The 20,738-nt window shown below is 44.7% G+C and overlaps 1 protein-coding gene across 2 annotated transcripts in view; it reads left to right on the top strand.

Moving 5' to 3' along the window:
* Positions 1–8,025: 8,025 nt before the first annotated feature.
* myo10l1 (myosin X, like 1) overlaps positions 8,026–20,738 on the top strand; it is a 46,300-nt gene continuing 33,587 nt past the window's right edge. For both annotated transcript variants that reach the window (XM_056426924.1, XM_056426925.1), the window contains exons 1-2: positions 8,026–8,196; positions 19,752–19,850. In XM_056426924.1, coding sequence (XP_056282899.1) covers positions 8,176–8,196; positions 19,752–19,850 — 120 coding nt within the window. In that variant the 5' untranslated portion in view covers positions 8,026–8,175. The remainder of the gene's footprint in view (positions 8,197–19,751; positions 19,851–20,738) is intronic.

Here is a 20,738-nt window from a genome sequence, read left to right on the forward strand (position 1 = left end):
AAATGAAATAAATAAAAGAGTCCAAACCTATTTATACCCTCCAAAGCAAAACTATTGGACGGGCTCTGATTTCAACCAGCTTCAAAGTACCACCCATTTGTGTTTAGTATTCTAGGAAAAGTATATTCCCCTAAAACCCTTGAGTGTCTAAAAATCCTACTAGGAACATAAACTTAATGGTGGTTCCTGAAATATGCCACCTGCCTCCAAACCTGAAGGAGGTCTTTTGTTTATTCCCAAATGTATTTGACCTCATATTGCACAACATGTGTGGCCCCTATTTCCACTGAGAGATGCTTTGGACACTCGTGGACAGAAGATGACTCACACACGCATGCGCGCACGCACACACACGCACACATACACACGCACACACACACACGCACACATACACATACACACACACAGATGGAATCAGTTAAATTAAATTTCTTGTCCGTGTTTTATTTAACTGGAGATGTTTCACATGCATGGTAAGATTGGTTTTATCTGTATGTGCATGTGAAGGAAATATGTATTGATTCAGTTTCAATTCTTTTTTTAAATATAGCCCAATATCACAAATTACAAATATGCCTCAGTGTGCTTTACAATCTGTACACATACGACATCCCTATCTCAGGATCTCACATCGGATCAGGAACAACTCCCAAGAAATAGAAAAAAAACCTTTCAAAGGGAAAAAAAAAGGTAAGAACCCTTGAGGAGAGAACAGAGGAGGATCCCTCTCCAGGATGGACAGGTATCATAGATGTCATGTGACCAGAAGGAATCATTACACACTAATTAAAACACAGGAACAACACAATGAAGATGACAGAGTGGATGAAGAGTTGGTAGTCGGCATATTCCACCATCCAGACCTCCACCATCCAGACCTCCACCATCCAGACCTCCACGATCCATCAGATGGAGGTAGAGAGGAGGAGTGGGCGGGGCTTCATCAGGGCCATGACATCAGACCCAGCAGGTCCAATGGACCCTATGAGACGTGAAGCCACAAGGACTCCAGAGAGGAAGCAGAGTTAATAATGTGTGATGGAGAGATGAAAATTCATCCATAAGTAGAGAGAAAAGAGGAGAGAGGAGAGGAGAGAGGAGCTCAGTGTATCCTAAACGTCCATAAGGAGAGAGGAGAGGAGAGAGGAGCTCAGTGTATCCTAAACATCCATAAGGAGAGAGGAGAGGAGAGAGGTGCTCAGTGTATCCTAAACGTCCATAAGGAGAGAGGAGAGGAGAGAGGAGCTCAGTGTATCCTAAACGTCTATAAGGAAAGAGGAGAGGAGAGAGGAGCTCAGTGTATCCTAAGCGTCCATAAGGAGAGAGGAGAGGAGAGAGGAGCTCAGTGTATCCTAAACATCCATAAGGAGAGAGGAGAGGAGAGAGGTGCTCAGTGTATCCTAAACGTCCATAAGGAGAGAGGAGAGGAGAGAGGAACTCAGTGTATCCTAAACGTCCATAAGGAGAGAGGAGAGGAGAGAGGAGCTCAGTGTATCCTAAATGTCCGTAAGGAGAGAGGAGAGAGGAGCTCAGTGTATCCTAAGCGTCCATAAGGAGAGAGGAGAGAGGAGCTCAGTGTATCCTAAGCGTCCATAAGGAGAGAGGAGAGGAGAGGAGCTCAGTGTATCCTAAGCGTCCATAAGGAGAGAGGAGAGGAGAGAGGAGCTCAGTGTATCCTAAACATCCATAAGGAGAGAGGAGAGGAGAGAGGAGCTCAGTGTATCCTAAATGTCCATAAGGAGAGAGGAGAGGAGAGAGGAGCTCAGTGTCTCCTAAACGTCCATAAGGAGAGAGGAGAGAGGTGCTCAGTGTCTCCTAAGCGTCCATAAGGAGAGAGGAGAGAGGAGCTCAGTGTATCCTAAGCGTCCATAAGGAGAGAGGACAGAGGAGCTCAGTGTATCCTAAACATCCATAAGGAGAGAGGAGAGAGGTGCTCAGTGTCTCCTAAACGTCCATAAGGAGAGAGGAGAGAGGAGCTCAGTGTCTCCTAAGCGTCCCCCTCAGCCTCTCAGCCTATAGCAGCGTCTCTAGGGCTGGACCAGGTGAACCTGGTTCAGACCTCACTATCAGCTCTACTAAAGAGGAAAGTCTTCAGTCTTCTCTTGAGGTGACAGCGTCTGCCTCCCGGAGGATTACCTCACAGAAGGAGAGAAGGTCAAGCTTTCATTCATAATTTGCTGATATGGCACTGTTGGCCAAATTATTCTTTTGAAATATGACCCCTCAGTCTCCGGATAGGAGCAATACGGTCTGCTGATAGTCATTAGAACTTGAACACCGACATTTTGTTCCCTATAAAAAGTTGACTGGTCGGTAACTTTCTTCCAAAATGACCTTCTTTATTCTCACTTTGAGAAATGTGATTCGATTTAGAGTCCAGAGTTATGTGTGTTGCATGAGTCGTATGGATCGGATGACATCATAAACGTCACCGTCTGAGAGTGTGTTTGTGTGTCTGTGTGTGTGTGTGTGTGTGGGGGGGGGGGGGGAGGTGTGCATCAAACATGCATGACTCATTGACTTGTCCCCGGGGAGTGAACTCTGACACCTTCATGGATTGTCCCGCACCCCGGTGGCTGAGCGTCTCCTTTCCCCCCACTCGTTCCACCTTTGTAGTCTGCAGTAGCAATATTAAAATAAAGTAGTTTTTATAATGTATTGATTTGATTTACTATTTTAACCTAAACATCAGTAATTCAGATCTGTGTAAGTCTCTGCACAGCCGTCTCTCGATGATCTCTTTGTCTTTTGTCCTTACTCCTTACTGTGTCTCGGTTATGAATAACATAAATGAAGTACATTTGGGCATCCACACATGCAGATGTCCATCAAACCTGCTCACTCGGAAAAAAAGGTGAAACGTCTACATCAGCCGTTTAGATTATCAATTCAGAGGTTCAATTGATATTGAAACCGGATGGCATGTGAATAGAGATATAATTTATCTGGTGAAATACACTTCAGAATATATAGGGTTGCTTTCCTGAAATGAAGTGTGACATGTTTGTAAATATTCTCATTAGTTTTCTTGCAGAGAGTTAGATGAGAAGATTGACTAAATATCAGCCTCCAGGGAGTCACTCTGTCCATCCAGGGAGGCAGGCACTGAGTCCGGCCAGCAGTTTGCCCCTGTTTCCAGTCTTTATGCTATAATAAGCTAACCGGCTTCTGGCGGTATCTTCATATTTACTGCAAGAAATCATCTAACTATTACTGTAAGAAAAGTCCCCGTCAGCCCTCCTCGTCCCGTGTGACGGCTCCATCGGTTAACAGGAGCAGTTTAATTTGGTCAAACATAACTCTGGTTCTCTCAACACCAATGCTTTCAGCTGCTATGATAATGTATCCATAACTGGACTATTGGACAAGCTCTCTCTAAATGATATAAAAGTTTGTTTTAATCTGGCGTGAAGAGAATTTGAGTGACTAGTGTTGAACCACACTGATGCAAACAGAGGTGTTTGCCCTCTGGTGGCAGACGTTTAATACTGAGTAATTCAAAGTAATTTAAATTAGGGACTAAGTAACCTCATCTGCTTGATATTACATTTCCTCAAGAGTGTGAGTGTAAGAGTTTATGTGTCACTGACAGGTCATAAACCCTAATGTAGATGAATGAAAACAAGGTTTAATAAAGCTGCTGCAGTTATTGTTATAACGTGGTATCTCTTGCACTGCCAGGATAGTAAATGTGTTGATGTATCACAGCATCTTTACCTTCGCATTGAAAATGCGGAAGGTAATGTTTTGATCGCCGTGTATTTATGTATTTATTTGTATGCGTGTTACTCGCATAACTCAAAAAGTATTAAACCGAATCGCATGAAATTCGGTGGGATGATTGGTTATTATCCGGGCACCATTTGATTAGATTTTGGGATCGATCGGGTCAAAGGTCAAGGTCATGAAAAGGACAACATCTTCTTTTTACCATAGCGCGGTCAATTTGTATCCAATTGGCATGCAACTAATGCCAACATGTTCATAATTCAATGCCCAATCTTGTGATATGCGAAGGTATGCGCTCTACCGAGTGCCCATTCTAGTTTAATGTGTTTTTGATGGGGTATATTTCTACATATATTACAAGTATATAAGACCAAACAAAGCATCTTTGTATCTCGAGGACCGTTGTAAAAACCCAAAGAGAGCGTGTTGAATTTGAGCCCCCAGGCCTCACTTTGGATTGCCCCATTCTCCCAGTTAACCAGTATAAAGTTAGGTTGACGATCGGGGCATTTCACAGCGAGTTCCTCTGCATCTCCTTGATTCACCGTGTCCTCTCAGACAGCCATAAACAGACGTGTCTGCAGGGAGGGCGCCGGGTCACAGAGTAGGGGCCACGGAAAGAGACAGGGTTAATAAATGAGGAGAGATTTATGGATGCCACGGATATAAAACTGATTGGCTGTGACATTGTGAGTGATGCACATTACCGTCTGCAACAAATGACATGCACCCGCTGACACCAGTTACCAGATACATGATATGCCTGTTAAGTGTAAGCGTAGTTGGTCAGTTCCATAGATGTGAATGCATGCAGACGGAGACTCTGGGTGGGCTCGGCTTTGTGCTCTTCAGTCATCCGTCTGTGTTCACTCGGAGAACCAGAGGACCGATTGACGATCTGTCCACAACACACACTTCTCTCTGATTCACACCCCGCGCACATATTCAGTGTCACTGTAAGAGGCGAAGGAGAGGTCAAGGAGAAAGAGGGAGGGACAGATGAGGAAGCAGAGTTCTGCTCCTGACTCGCAGGGAACAAATCTATCCCACAATGCACTGCTGAGGGTCACACAGTGCTGTGCTTTCCCGTTCATTTAATAGCCCAGACGCTCTAATGCGTGTGCATTGAAACGTGTGTTTCAATGCATGTGCGTGTGTGTTCCATACATCATGCATGTTCGATGAGTTGGGTCGATGGCTTTTATAGGCTTTTAGGTACAACCCCCCTCAGGCTGCGCCTTTTCACTCCGGGGACTTTTCTGCGCAAATTTGTGTCTGTTGCATTTGGTAGCTATTGACTTCCATTCGATCCAAAATATGTTCAGAATATGAATTTCATACATGCTGGAGTACCAGCCGGGTGGGGTTTAATACACAGTGAATGGTTATTAATTGAAGGGTTTTTAATAAACATATTTATTTTTAAAGGTGCAATTTAAAGGAATTCAGATCAGTAATGTAGCAGCAAACAACTATTTGCTATTTAGCTATTAAGAATGAAGTTGTCCCCCTCGGTGAGAGTTGTAATGGGAGCTTCTCCTTGGTTTGTTGACATAGCCTTGCATGCCTTTAGTGCGTGTCATGGCATGTTAGCTGCCCGGACCCCGCAGCATCATCTAACTAACACTGTTAGCCCTGCAGTTTGCACAGTTAGCGCTGTTAGCACACTTTGCTGTTTGCACACTTTGCTGTTAGCACACTTTGCTGTTAGCACACTTTGCTGTTAGCACACTTTGCTGTGAGCCACCAGTTCAGCAGTCGCCATGTTTAATGATAATCAAAGCAATCAACTAATTGATTCATCAGCTCATCGTTTCAGCTCTACTTCACACTATCTGCTCCGGTATGATAATCACTCTTAGTAGCCTACTTTAACAAAAGCTTAAAATAAACACAGTTGCTTTCACTAGATTTGGGTGCGTTTAGGATATTGCAGCCCATATTATGACTAGTGTATATAGTACATGCATTGTCTCACCAACATTGCCCAATAGAGGCAGAATATTAATCCCTATTTTTATCACAAAATGCCCAATGATGTCAGAGACCTCATTCAATTAAAAAAGAAACACTTCTGAGAAAATAATTGAGACAAATTGAGAGTCCATTATGATTCGTAAGTACCACTGGAGGGGGCCTAATCAAGATGTTGTAATCTCTGTTACTCCTGTGCCAACAAACCGCTTCTGGTACCTGAAAGCACCACTGACATATAACATTAGCATTTTTTTTGGAGTACATGTTACTGAATATTTCCAGTTACTATAACCATTCTCTGACAATATTTGCGCGATATATATACAGTACATTTGTTAAGTTTCAGACCATTAAACATGACATATTGTGTGTGTCTGCATCCACAAAGGGTTGTATGACCTGAACTAGTTTGTTTATTGTGTCTCTGTGACCATGTTAACTTAGTTTTTGGAGATCTGCTGGTGGGCATGAGGAGTGATGGATGAGGGGCTTCTGTTCCGCTGCTTTGTGTTTATACTCCTGCAGTTGAAGACAACCTTTCTTTACAGTTGAGACTGATCCCGAGTGTGTGATGAAGGGTTCATGGTCTGTTCTGCTGCAAGTTTATCACAGGAATTCTCCCTTAAAGCCACTTCATATTGAAGATTATAAAGCTTGGGTCTCATTTCCGGAGTGTTTGTGTGTGTGTGTGTGTGTGTTTACCTCAACAGACGGGCTTGGCGAGGCTAAGCTTTTTAAAACGTTTCCCTGATGAACATGGGGGGGCACATTAAATAATACTTCCAGACCTGCATACATGAGGCCCCCTCGATGCCTCCAGGGCTCCAGGGGGAACAAGCTGAGCTTCACAATGCTTTACCCCAGAGAGGCCTCACCCCGCCGGGCTCCTGACGGCTGCACCTGGCCCCCTCGGCTTGGCCTTGTGAAGAGGAGTATTAAACCGCACACGGTCCACACCACATACACCAGCTGTCTATCCATTTCTACCTCATTCTTACAAACGGGTGTCTTTGGGGGATACTGTGTGTTATGGTCCTTGATTTGGAAATGTTTTTACCCCTTGCTGTTCTGGTCCTGCGTGCAATAATGTGTGTGTGTGTGTGTGTTTATAAGTGTGTATGCGTCTGTAAGATATCTTGTTTCACCCTACAGGGGCTCTGAGTAACCCTGTAACCAAGCCTCCTCCTATAAGATTTTATGGAAATATTAACTCTCCCCCTCTCACTCTCTCTTTTTGTAAGATTTTTTTTGATACACATGAATACTGACAGCTCTTTCCTCATGGACACTGATTCAGACATCATTTCAGTCAGTGATGCTACATATTAATATCGACTCAAGCCAACTTGTCAAGAATATCTTATAATGTATATTATACATGCAAAGGTATACAGGATGTAATGCGGGACAACTTTATTATAAATCATCCTTTATAAACAGTCTGGTATATTGTATATCTTTATTGTCAATGAATCGTTCACAACTTTGCGAGTCAGCAGTTTTAGTTTTATTGTTACAACAAGTTTGGTTCAGGTGCTCTGCAGCTCTTTCCCAGAATATCAGAAGTCAAAGAAGACATTAGATTAAAGATATAAAAATGCAAACTAGGCATACATTGGAAGAAAGTTAGCAGCAAGTGGTTTCTACTCTTATTTTACTTTTGCATTAATCTTCTTTCCCCTCTTTTTGATGGTGCTGCTGATGCACACTGGTTAACTTCATCACCAGTATTGGGCTTTTGCATTTGTATTACTTCTTGGATCATTTTGGATGAAGACTTTACACATGGTGGATGTTTTATTCAGTGAGGGTTTACCGTAATACTTTCAGAAATATGTATTCCCCCACTGAAGAAGAAACCAGATGTGCTCAGCGTGGACAACAGCAACACGACTTCAAACCACCCCCCATCTGCCCTGTGCGCGCGCGGCATTGGAGGAGGCTGTGTCTGCACCGCCCCGTCGGTGTGTGAGGTGGGCAGCGCCAAGCTCACCCTGTCCCCGGACTGGTCCTCTCGCTCTACCTTACGCACGCTCTACCCTACCCACAGCCTCACGCACGAGCACACACACGCGCATCCTCAGACACACGTATGTACACACGCGCACACACACATGCATTGGAACACTGAAACGAGGCAGGCTTCAAATAACGCTCGTCCGACGGATCCCCGGTGTGGACATTTTTTAAATTTCCTATCACAGCCTCTTTGGATTTTTCTCATGAGGCTTTTTGCGCATAGAGCCCGGACGCTGCCGAGGTGTGTTTGAGCAACTGAGCCATTCCGGAGATGAGGACACACGCTCGGTGAATGGGAAGCACCAACACGCAGGCAGCGCCACCTTTCCCCCACCCCGACCAACACGCTCAGCCTTCCGTTGGCGAGATTTGCGCAGCCGAGACCGGAGCCGGTGTCTGCGCTCTGCGGGGCCGGGCGCGCGTCGTCTGGGAGGAGTAGCGAGAAGGAGGATGGAGGCATTTTTCACAGAGGTAAGCCATGGAGAATGTGTGTCACCGTTATGTGGCTGAACACCGATGACAATGTGAGCATTTCACGGCGTGATGCCGCCGATACATTTGGCACCGACGCACACTTCATGTGTAATAAGACGCTTTTGCTGTTTTTCTTTGGATTCCCATCCGTTTGGATCACGGCAGGTGTTGCTTTAATTGCCTCCGTCGACCGGAACCATTCCTCACGGTTCTTGACTGCATGCCTGTGTGTCGATTACAAATAAACACCCCGTTCATCTGATGATCACTGCGGAGCATCAGGGCCCGGCTGCCGGCCGGCGAGCTGAATTAATTCAGAGCAGAGCTGCAGATAAATTGGCCAAACGAGAGCTGACGCTGGCTTTTGCATTCATAAAGCTGCTCTCGGATTAAAGCCAATCTGTCATCGGAGGGAAGACGGTGTTGACACACAGCAACAGCCCTCCCGCACCGGGCTGCTGTTCAGACCCCCCCTCTGTGCTTTTTGGTGTCAATGGGACGAAGCAGGGCTCTGTTGGGTGCATGGGTCGGTACACGGCTGCGAGCATTGAGGAGGGGGGTGAAGGACTAGGAGGGATATGTGTGTTTACGTGGATGCTAGTTAAGACAAATGGTTCATAACCGGTACTGAATATAAATCTGGTTTTTAATTCAGCCCACTGGATTCCTCTACTGCCTTCTAGGGGAAACATCTCACCGGCTTTCACATCCAGCATCCTGGGATCCATGTGACAAAACCATTCCCATGCTTGTGAAACCGAGCCTGATGGCTTCTATATTTCTATATTTACATTCCTCCCTCCCTCCATACAGGGTCGATGCAAACCCCTCTTACCTCTTCCATCCTTTCGGTCCATCCGCACCATTCAGTGGCTCATGCATCCACACAATGTCATGCAACGCTGTCTTGTCCGCTGACTTTGATGCCAATATCCGTCCTCTCCAAGCTACTTATCCTCCCCCCTCTTAAATTAATCTGATATGGGTTTAAATGCCTCCCACATTGGCAGTGATGCCATGCATCTATTAGTGTGTTTGAGTGGTTGTGTGGGTATCTGTGTGGGTACCAGGACCATGTGTCCACGCATCTTTGTGTACCTAGAAAAGCGCTATAGAAGTCTAAATTATTATTATTATTATGTCCAGGCACTGGTGTCCGAGGTCCTGGATTTTCGGGTTGTTGCTGGGACAAAAACAGAAGTGTGAGATATTGAATCTGGTTAATAATGTGTTGTTTTAACAGTTCCACAAATGAATGATACTGTTTGAATGATCATGCAGCAACAGCTAAGTGCGACTACCAAATCTCCTGCTCCACATGCCATTAGTATGTGTGTAATATATTGATCCTTGTATTGATTCATAGACCACACATCACCGAGCATGCAGCCAAAACAGGCCCAGACTCTGAGAAATGAGACCTGAAAATGGAGTGACTTATTGAGTTAGGATTTTGAGGCTTGCCGTCCTGCATACACTGCATATCTGATACCCTGAAACATGACTTCATAACAGTGAGGTGCTGAGTAATCAATGATCTCTGGGAGTATCTGTCCAATATCCACTTAGTTTCATTCCTCTGCAATCCGTATCTTATATCAGTTCATCCACTTGTCTCAGAACCAGAGAGAGTGAACAGCTGACCTCTTTCTCTCTCAACCCAGGCAGAAAAAACATGAGAGCCCATCAGCCACGCATGAAATGTCAGGTGTCAGTAGTTTACTGTATAATCCCCTCGTATTCAAACATGTTTGGTTAGATTTGGAATATGGTATAGTTTCAGTGACATTGTGTGCTCTAAAAATAGATGTTTTTTTCTGTATGGTTATCTAAAAAACATCATGTGAAAAGTAAGAGGATGCTCTGGGGAAGACACACGTTGGAAGACACAGTGAGGGGCATAAAGGGACAAAGACAAACATTAGAAATAGTTTGAATGTCCTGAAGTGTGTATGAGCAAGATGGGTGGCATTCGTGTGTGTTTGTTGTGTGTGTGTGTGTGTGTGTGTGTGTGTGATAGGTCTGGACACCAGGTGCACAACCACCAAGGGCCAACAGCCAAGAGATGGACAGGTGTGAATGTGGGAAGAACAGCTTTGACACGTTATCTCAACCCGCTGCCCTGTTGATGTTTTATATCTGCTTGTTTATCGCCTCCTTCTGTCCTCTCTTCGCCCAGTGAGTCCTCCTCATCGTCCTCTCCTCGTCCTCCTCCTCCTCCTCTCCTCGTCCTCATCCTCTCCTTGTCCTCCTCATCATCCTCATCCTCTCCTCGTCCTCCTCCTCATCCTCTCTTCGTCTTCTCCTCGTCCTCTTCTCGTCCTCCTCATCATCTTCGTCCTCCTCATCATCTTCGTCCTCTCCTTGTCCTCCTCATCATCCTCATCCTCTCTTCGTCTTCTCCTCGTCCTCTCCTCGTCCTCTCCTTGTCCTCTCCTCGTCTTCCTCCTCATCCTCATTCTCGTCCTCTCCTCGTCCTCATCATCGTCCTCTCCTCTTCCTCTCCTCGTCCTCCTCATCATCTTCGTCCTCTCCTTGTCCTCCTCATCCTCATCCTCTCTTCGTCTTCTCCTCCTCATCATCTTCGTCCTCTCCTTGTCCTCCTCATCATCCTCATCCTCTCTTCGTCTTCTCCTCGTCCTCTCCTCGTCCTCCTCATCATCTCCGTCCTCTCCTTGTCCTCCTCATCATCCTCCTCCTCTCTTCGTCTTCTCCTCGTCCTCGTCCTCGTCCTCCTCCTCCTCCTCTTTGATTTACCTCAGTCTGTATAACTGAACAGGCTGTAAAGAAATAATTTACCACTCAAATGCAATTTGTTGAGTGGCCACTACTGAGAGTAGTCGAGCAGTAAGAGCTTTCTCCTCACTCAGTTGATTTATTTTCATCCAGAGAGCATTAAAATATTAATCATATGCATTCTGCATTAGATATAAACAGCGAAACACTCGACACAAACTCGTAAATCTCAAAGCAGCTTCCACGTTTGAGCCGAGGGGATGTTATCGAATGGCAGTAAACATTATGTCTTTTCATTTGAGGTAAAAAGCTTATCGGCGTGCATTTCGCAGGACATAGATTGTGGTCCAAAATAATGCCGGTTTGCGTGTGAAGCGCACGCTGCATGAAGGCGAGTTCAGGGGAGGGAAGGCAGCAGCCACTGGAGACGTGTGTGACCTATATTCAGCAGCTCCAAACACATTTGTTCTGCATCAGCTTTACTTCTCTTTCTCTTTCGCTCATCTTTTCATCTTTTCCTTTCCCTTTGATGCTCTCTCTCTCTCTCTTTCCCTGCGGCCGCTCACTCGGTGCTTCTCCTTCTCAGCCAACCGACCTCTTCCGATGCCGCTCCGCCAGTCTCCCTCCTCCCTTTGGCGTCTTTCCTCCCCTTCCTGCTCCCCCTCTCGTGTCATTCTCCAGCTTGTTCTGCGTGTGTAGGTGTGAGACTACAGCTCCGCTTCAACATTTATATCGTAATAAATCCCCCAAAAAAGTTACATAACAACACATGTAATAACTGACTTTTTTTTGTAAAGGATCTCTGAGAATTTGGAGAGCCGGTGTTACGTATACGCACATACCTGTTGCCTGATTGATTTTTAAGGGCTTCGCTCAATTATTATTTCCCTTATTGATTGATCTGCTGATTACTTTCTGTATTAATCAGTTGATCGTTTGAAAATTGGAAAAAAAGCTCAAATAAATTCCCTAAATTCCAAAGTGGCGTCTTGAAAATAGTTTTTCTGGTTTGGTTTAAAAAGTCCAAAACTAAAATATGTTCAGTTTACATTATATAAAACACAAAATGGGAAATCCTAAGAATTAAAATGCTAGAACCATTACATGTTGGCATACATAATATTTAAATAATTAATTGATTGACAAAGTAGTTCTCGTCATTGAGATGAATTATTCATTTGTGACAAGTTATTAATTGTAAATGAAATTTCTATATGAGTTCACTTGGATTGGTTTGAGATTCATAATGTCATCATAAGTTTGCATTAACCCGTTTTTATTTATCTCTAAAAACAAACAGTGTTTTCCACCTTGTACACGGTGAAGTCAATTAAAATGTATATATGTATATCACAAATAAAATTTGAAAAGAGGTACAATACAATAAAAGTAAACAAGAAATTCCATACAATTAAATAATACAGGACAGCAAATCCCACAATCCTCTGCGCCTGAACAGCATCCCCCAGCATCCTCGGTGCCTCGAGGAGAGAGGCTGTTTCCATGGCGCCCTGTTTCCATACTGTTGCCGTGGAGTCTTGTTGCCATGGTGTTGGTGGGGGTGTGTGTGACTGTAGTTTAATCCAAGATCAGAGAGAATGTGATAATTAGCAGGCTGCTGAAAACTGAGGAGGATTTGCACTGTACAACACACACACACACACACACACACACACACACACATTAACCGTTGTTTCTATCTGCTGCCTTTATCCCTGTTTGTAATTTAGCAGTATAATCTGATCTGGTTTACTTTGGATAAATGATTCATGTGTTTGTTTTGGAAATGAGGACATGTTGAAAGGTTATCTGTCTAAAGCTTTAAAGCTTTTATATATTCCATAATATTAATAATATAGCAGTCAAACAGAGCACTTGATGCTCTCTTTCTTCTCTCTGCTGATTTTTTTCTCCTCAAAATTAAAGCTAGCCATCCCATAAGACCGTTGAAAATATAAGTGCCTATATAGAATTGTCCAGTATTGTTTCTTCATTCCCCCAGATGTTTGTTTATTATATCGAGTTGAATTTCCACTATAATATCCCTCACTAACAGATGTGACTCATATAGGACAGGTGACACCCACCCTCAGCCAGCCGCACACAGAAACACATGTCGCCGTCCTTCCAGGCGCCATAATCTGCTGAAAGCCTCGCTGTCCTGATTATATTATAACCTTTAATGGAATATTACTGAAGCAGTGTTGGCCCCGGACACAGGCCGGGCTGCACTAGAGGAGATGGATCAGAGACTTTATTACAGCCATGTTGTAAAAAATGTCAAAAGCCACGAGTATCAGGGTTTTGTCATGGGGTGAGGCTCAAGCGCCGAGAAACAGGCTGGACTCAATATGAATAACAAAAAACTCTTTAATGAGGCAAAAGTCGGGCAGAGAATCGGGGGTCAGGGCAGGCAGCTAAGGTCAATCAGGCAGGTCAGGAAAACACAGGGCAAAGGAAGACGGAACTAAAGACAACAATCCAGCAGGAGACAAGGGAAAGACTGACTCAATACATAGGGGGGGAGACAGGTGGACGGCATGAGACATTAACGAGACGAGGGTGGCTGAGGGCGGGTGAAGGGAATTACCAATCAAGGAGACAGGAGTGGCTGAAGGCAGGTGAAGGGAATTAACCAATCAAGGAGACAGGAGTGGCTGAGGGCAGGTGAAGGGAATGAACCAATCAAGGAGACAGGAGTGGCTGAGGGCAGGTGAAGGGAATTAACCAATCAAGGAGACAGGAGTGGCTGAGGGCAGGTGAAGGGAATGAACCAATCAAGGAGACAGGAGTGGCTGAGGGCAGGTGAAGGGAATTAATCAATCAAGGAGACAGGAGTGGCTGAGGGCAGGTGAAGGGAATGAACCAATCAAGGAGACAGGAGTGGCTGAGGGCAGGTGAAGGGAATTAACCAATCAAGGAGACAGGAGTGGCTGAGGGCAGGTGAAGGGAATGAACCAATCAAGGAGACAGGAGTGGCTGAGGGCAGGTGAAGGGAATTAACCAATCAAGGAGACAGGAGTGGCTGAGGGCAGGTGAAGGGAATTAACCAATCAAGGAGACAGGAGTGGCTGAGGGCAAGTGAAGGGAATTAACCAATCAAGGAGACAGGAGTGGCTGAGGGCAGGTGAAGGAAATTAACCAATCAAGGAGACAGGAGTGGCTGAGGGCAGGTGAAGGGAATTAACCAATCAAGGAGACAGGAGTGGCTGAGGGCAAGTGAAGGGAATTAACCAATCAAGGAGACAGGAGTGGCTGAGGGCAGGTGAAGGGAATTAACCAATCAAGGAGACAGGAGTGGCTGAGGGCAGGTGAAGGGAATTACCAATCAAGGAGACAGGAGTGGCTGAGGGCAGGTGAAGGGAATTAACCAATCAAGGAGACGGAGGAGACATAGAGGAGACACAGAAAAAGGTGTTACAACAAGTCTCTTTTACACACATATACACAGACACAGACACACACACACACACACACACACACACACACACACACACACACATACACCAAAAGTGCACAGAAAGACCTTTACTGCCAGCAAACCACTGACCTTCACAACATGCGTCCAATGGGATTCTGTCATACATGTCGTGTTGTGACGCTGTTATGATTTTACTGTTGGGAGAGATGATGTAAACGTTAACTTTGTGCGTCTATGAATTGAACAGAGGTCGCATAATTAAAGCTCTTGTCTTGTGAAAGATACGCCTGGTTCCCTTTAAAAAAGACGTGATTGATTTAGTCTTTTCTGTTACCTTTATTATCAAGAAGTCTAAACAACAGTAACTAGCGACATTATTTCATGAAGTAGCTCGTAGGTTTCTTTTCTAAGAACAAACATGACAGTGTAACTCATTAACTTGACGCTATCACAAGCTCTTCATTCAGGGTGGACACATTGGCAAGAGGACCCTCCTCTTCATCACCTCACATCAGCACTCAACCACCACAGCCACTCTCCTGCCAGACAACCTTCATTGTTGGGGGAGCAGAGCTTCGTGGCTGATTTAGCATTTTGTTTAAAATGTTAAAAACAAAACATGCTTGCTTGACAGATTAATTATATGTTTTAAAAAGAGCCAAAACACAGAAGTTTGAAGAACCAAGCTGCATTGAAGAAGTCATGTTGCATTATTAATGGCCAGTTGTGTTCAGGGAGTCTTGGATGTGCCTCCGGTGTTGTTTTAACATTGTGGTAGAAGTGAGTATCATGAATGAGTTTAGGAGTTCAGCCTTTCGTCCCCAGAGATCCTCCTGTGTCCTTCCACCTCCACGCTGGTCTGTAGTTTACCTCCATTAGCTGCTGACTAGTCAGCTGTCATCATTTATTCATCTGTGTGTTCCTCAGTTTTCTACTTTGATGTTTTTTGTACCACCATTGTCCCTTTACCCTCCGGTTTCTCTCCTGTCTCTTCGGTTCTCCCTTTAGTCGCTGACAGCCAGGTGGTCACACTTTCGTCCCATGGGTTACTCTCTTTCTGTTTTTATCATTCTTTATGTCCCTTTCTCTCACAAACCGAACAACGTCTGAACCGCTGAGCTGTCAGCCCGATAGTTTAGTTAAACAATCATCCCATTCTTCAAAACAACCGTTTAAAATATCGTTTTTACGAGGCTTGATCTGTTTTTTGCTTCAAATGTCTCCGAAATGATTACGTTTGACGTATTCAGAATAGCTGCCATGTAGAAAAAACAAGTGGTGCGTTCATGCAGTCAGGTGCAGAATGGAATCATGCCCGAGAGAAGAGAACTCATGGCGTATAAGGATTAAACGACACTGACAGGAGCCCCAGTAATTCTTGCTAACATGCACAAAGACATTCTTGGGATGGGATGTTTTGGTACTTTTTTAACTCCTGTTGGTCAGAGCGCTTGGTGTACGATAAGGGGTCAGGGGTCATGTTTGAGGATAAAGTAACCATTGAGGTTTAATGGAGCTTGACGAGAAGGTGACGGACAAAGCTGGAGGCCCCCGTTGGACTGCAGTTAGGTTTGAATTTCATATGAGAAGAAACGGAGAGGAAGTGTTTTGACCTTACATGCAGGTCTGAGCACAAGGAAGTGACTGAAGTTTGTTGTCATGCGTGACCATTCCGGTTTGTCTGGGCCAGGAAGAGGAGGGGGATGGGAGGATGAGTACAGGGTGTTGCTGTGTGTAGGTTGTAATGCTGGCAGGTCATTTATAACCCTCTGGGTCCCCCTCGCCGCGTACTCCCCAGAGATAGCGGGTGGCTCAGGCAAAGTATATCGATCAGGATAAGAGACCAATTTACTTAGAGGACACAGGATGGGGAGCCAGACAGAAAGCAAGAACATGCATAATATTCTTATTTACGCAGAGAACATAAGGACACAAAGGGGAGGCAAAGTGTGTATGGACCACTAGTCCTGTATTCAAGGTTTTCGTGGGGTCAGAGGTCATTTTACCAGTTAAAACAGGATGTAGTGAAGTACTTGTGAACTGTGAGCATGAGCCTTAGGCCGCGGAGTTTCACCGGGTCAAGTCACAGCACCACCTTCAATATAGTGGCTTTGTGTGCTGGAATCTGACAGGCGGACGAGCCGGAGTCAGGGACGAGACAGGTTGGCTGCAGAGAGAGAGGGTCGAGAGGAGGGATGGAGAGTTACTGAGGAACGAGCAGCACGGAGGCTCTTGAATTGTTCAGTTGTCAGAGGCAAATCAGATGTAAGAGGCTTGTTTCTCCACAGATTGGAGTTTGAGTTTGAGTTTAGTTTATTTCAATCAGCAAAATATACAACAATCAGAAATCAACAAAAGAAGAAAGTGGCTGAACGAACGGGTCGAGGCTGAAGCTATCGAGCTTATAAGTGCCCTAACCTATGATTTCTCAAAAAAAACTCATTTCAAAGAACCATATATATATATATATATATATATACATACACACATACATCCATACACAGAGTGAATTTGCATGAAATGTAACATGCAGTGAATATCTTTAGATCTTAGACTTCAACTGTCTCAATGAGGCGCGTTATGGTGGAGCTGATAACAAGATGAATTGATGTAATAATATTCACTGTCTGACTTCAGCTTCATAGCGCTCTAGACAAAGTACAGATCTGATGGCTCTGGAGGAAAAGTATCCGAAGTTACATCAATTTATTCTGAGGGAAATGTCCTATTTCATGGAAATCCATATAGTTGACAAGACATTTTCACTTTGAAGTACAAAGTCAACCTTTGGCCGTGATCGATCACTAAAGTCGTTATGATTGATCCTTTGGGAACCATGAATGCATGTACACAATTTCAAAGAGATCCATTTAATAGTGGTTGAGATGATTCAGTCTGGACTCAAAGGGGTTAAGCCGACAGACGTTTCCATCCATCGTGACTCACCACTGTAAATTAATTGAACACTATTATGCCTTTTGTACTTTAAGATTACCACAAATAAACCCAATTATATGTAATTTTGCAGCTACCGCCTTACTTGACCAGCACCTTTTTGTGCACATCTTAATTTCTGGCGTTGGTAAATGTAACTAATAGAATTAATAGAATGTATATAAGAATTCGATGTCATCACCGTGACATCAGCCACTGGTTTGTGGACCGCCGTCAGCATCTTGTATTTTCTTTTTTGTACTTTTTATTTTGGATTTTCCACAAACAGATTAGTCCTTGACATCGAGAAAAATATATATATATATATCTACAAAAAAATAAAATCAGCACACATCCAAATCCATCCATATCCACATTCACACCCGCCCAACATTCCCACCCATCCCCTCCCACATGTTTATACATCTACCCTCCAAGAGTAGGACCCAATGAGGAGGGAGGGAAGGACCGAACAATCAAACTAAATACAAACAAATGATAAGCATTGAATACAAAATGAAATAACTAAAGAAAAGTAAAAGACATTAATGTGAAAAAAGCATCTTGTATTTTTAACCTTATTCTTTTGGAACTAGCAGATATCAAGTGAGGAGTAGAGACATTTTCTCATAGACGTCCATACAATAGTCTTTATTTTTGTAACAGGAAGAATGCAAGTTTAAGGCACTTCTGCATTGGCTACACTTTTCAGACCCGGAGGTCGCCCCTTGGTTAACACTTTAACCCAAAAGCATTCTAACCCCCCCCCCCACCAAGCTACCCGACAGCCTGTGTACATAGTGTACTGTATGTGTGTGAATGATTTCTGCCTGATTAACTCGAGCCTGGAGCGTGGACTGGTTTTATATCATCGCCAGTGTGAGTGTGTGTCAGATTGAAAAAGAGAACAGGAAAAAAGACAGAAAGACAAAGAGAGAGGGAGAGAGATGCGGGAGCATCACAAAGAGATCAACGTTGTCAGCGATTGCTTTGGGCTGAGCAGCTCCATCTGTTGCTCCTCTGCTGCTCAGTTCATTCACATGAACACATGTCACACTGGGTCCTCTCAGGCTTAGAAGTCTGTCAACTTTCTTTTTATGACACTATTATGTTAATACTTTCCTCTTTCCCTTCAAAATATTGTTAACAGTATCTTGTGATTTAAATGTTGAGTTATTGAGACCCTTTTTGTTTTGATCTACAATTAGGACTCTAATAATCTGAATAATCTGATGGAGCAAAACATTAAACAGTTACAATTACTATTTAATCTTTAATTTAATACACTTAGTTTTGAATAATGTTGTTAATTGTGATGTCATTACCTTCGCATTGAAAATGCGGAAGGTAATGTTTTGATCGCCGTGTATTTATTTATTTGTATGCGTGTTCCTCGCATAACACAAAAAGTATTAAACCGAATCGCATGAAATTTGGTGGCATGATTGGTTATTATCCGGGGACCATTTGATAAGATTTTGGGATCAATCGGGTCAAAGGTCAAGGTCATGAAAAGGTCAAAATCTTCTTTTTACCATAGCACGGTCAATTTTTATCCAATTGGCATCCAACTAATGCCAAAATGTTCATAATTCAATGCCCAATCTTGTGAAATGCGGAGGTATGCGCTCTACCGAGTGCCCGTTCTAGTTTACAAAATGTGTTGACGTGCTCTCGAGCTCATGCGATTGTACATTTCAAAGCACAACAGTACATTGTACAAGTTTATAGGAGGTCATTACATTTCTTTACAGTAGTTCAGTATCTCCGTTCACTGCCTCCTCCTCTTGTTTCCTTTCCTGTCTCCTCCTTCCAGCCTCTATTAGGCTGTGCCCTTTTTTAGGGGTCAGAGGTCAGAGGTCAGTTTCTTTGTGAAAGAGGGCTTTGTCCGTGTGGAAAGGTCCAGGAGGAGCACACTTCCTCTGACCCCCCCCAACACACACACACACACACACACACACACACACACACACACACACACACACACACACACACACACACACACACACACACACACACACAGATGCCAAGCATTGTTGATTTACCTTAGTGGAAAGTCCAGATGTTACAGTCTTCCTCTCTCATGAAACACATCCGTGACATCTGTCGGTCCACCCACGCACACTAATCAGACATTTATACGTGTCGAGGTCAAGGGTCGGGTTACGCTGGAACAGAACTAGTTTGTGCGCTCGTGTTGGAGATCAAACAGGTTTAGAGTTGGCTAGCTGGTCCTGATTCAACATCTTCATCAGATATGAATGTCGGATTATTGCTGTGTACCACTTTTAACTCAACTGTAAACAACAGACGCACCCAAACTACATGAACCTCCATTTTAACTCTTATTCCAGCACATCGGCTCAGAGCTGAAGACCGTCACTCTCTTCAGCAGGGGAACCAAAGACACTTTTATGTACCGGTTGCCTAAATTCAGTGTCTGTGTGTGTCTGTGCTCCAGGGGGCCCGTGTGTGGGTCAAAGAGAAGGAGCAGCTGGTTCCCGCCACCGTCAACTCCTGTGGGGATGGACCGCTTGTCGTCACAACCGACTACGGAGAGGTAAGAAGCCGGACCTCCGTTAACTGCAGACAAGAGTCTCATGTTTTACCTGCCGGACCTTTTGAAAAAGCCTGTTTGTTATCAGGGATGTGAAAATATCCCGTTTCCACCTTTCGCCGAGCGCCTCTCCTGCACGGCTGCTGTGAGGCGATCGCACTCACAAACAGTGGAGGAGGTTGTGCCAGCGGCCGTCTCAAAGGTAGTTTAGCCACCTGAGCTCAGGAGCTGGAGCTGACAGCGTGGAAACGAATAGAAACACGCCGCTCTGCCTACTATCCACACCCCCCCCTCTCGTCGTCATCTGTTGCCGGTCATGGTTGGCGCTTTAGAGAGGCCAGTTCCACGGGTCTTTCCACGGAAGGTGTGATGATTTGTAAAAAAAAAAGTGAAGCGGACTCCCATAGAGATCACGGAAGGAGCTCGGACATCAGGAGGAGGGAGCTCGGAGTCGAGCCGCTACTTCTTTGCGTCGAAAGGAGTCCGCTGAGGTGGTTCGGGCATCTGATTCGGACGCCTCCTGGACGCCTCCCGTTAGAGGCTTTCCAGGTACCTCCAACTGGGAGGAGACCCCGGGGAAGACCCCGGACCAGCTGGAGGGATTCTATCTCCCGGCTGGCCTGTGACGCCTCGGGGTCCCCCAGAATGAGCTGGACTGTGTTGCGGGTGAGAGGGAAGTCTGGGTCGGCCTGCCGGGTCCGCTGCCCCCGCGACCCGACCCCGGGATAAGAGGCCGAAAATGGATGGAGAAAAAAAAATTGATGTGTAAACAGAAGAAAATTGCAAACATTTAATTAGCTTAAACCACGAAGGAGAAATCACTAAAGCTGCTGTAGTTCAGTTAGAGGTCAGAGAGGAGGGGAAGCAGCTTCATGCAGGTTCACTCTCTCC

The sequence above is a fragment of the Pseudoliparis swirei genome, chromosome 11 (genome assembly GCF_029220125.1).
Source record: "Pseudoliparis swirei isolate HS2019 ecotype Mariana Trench chromosome 11, NWPU_hadal_v1, whole genome shotgun sequence".
Taxonomy (NCBI): Eukaryota; Metazoa; Chordata; class Actinopteri; order Perciformes; family Liparidae; genus Pseudoliparis; species Pseudoliparis swirei.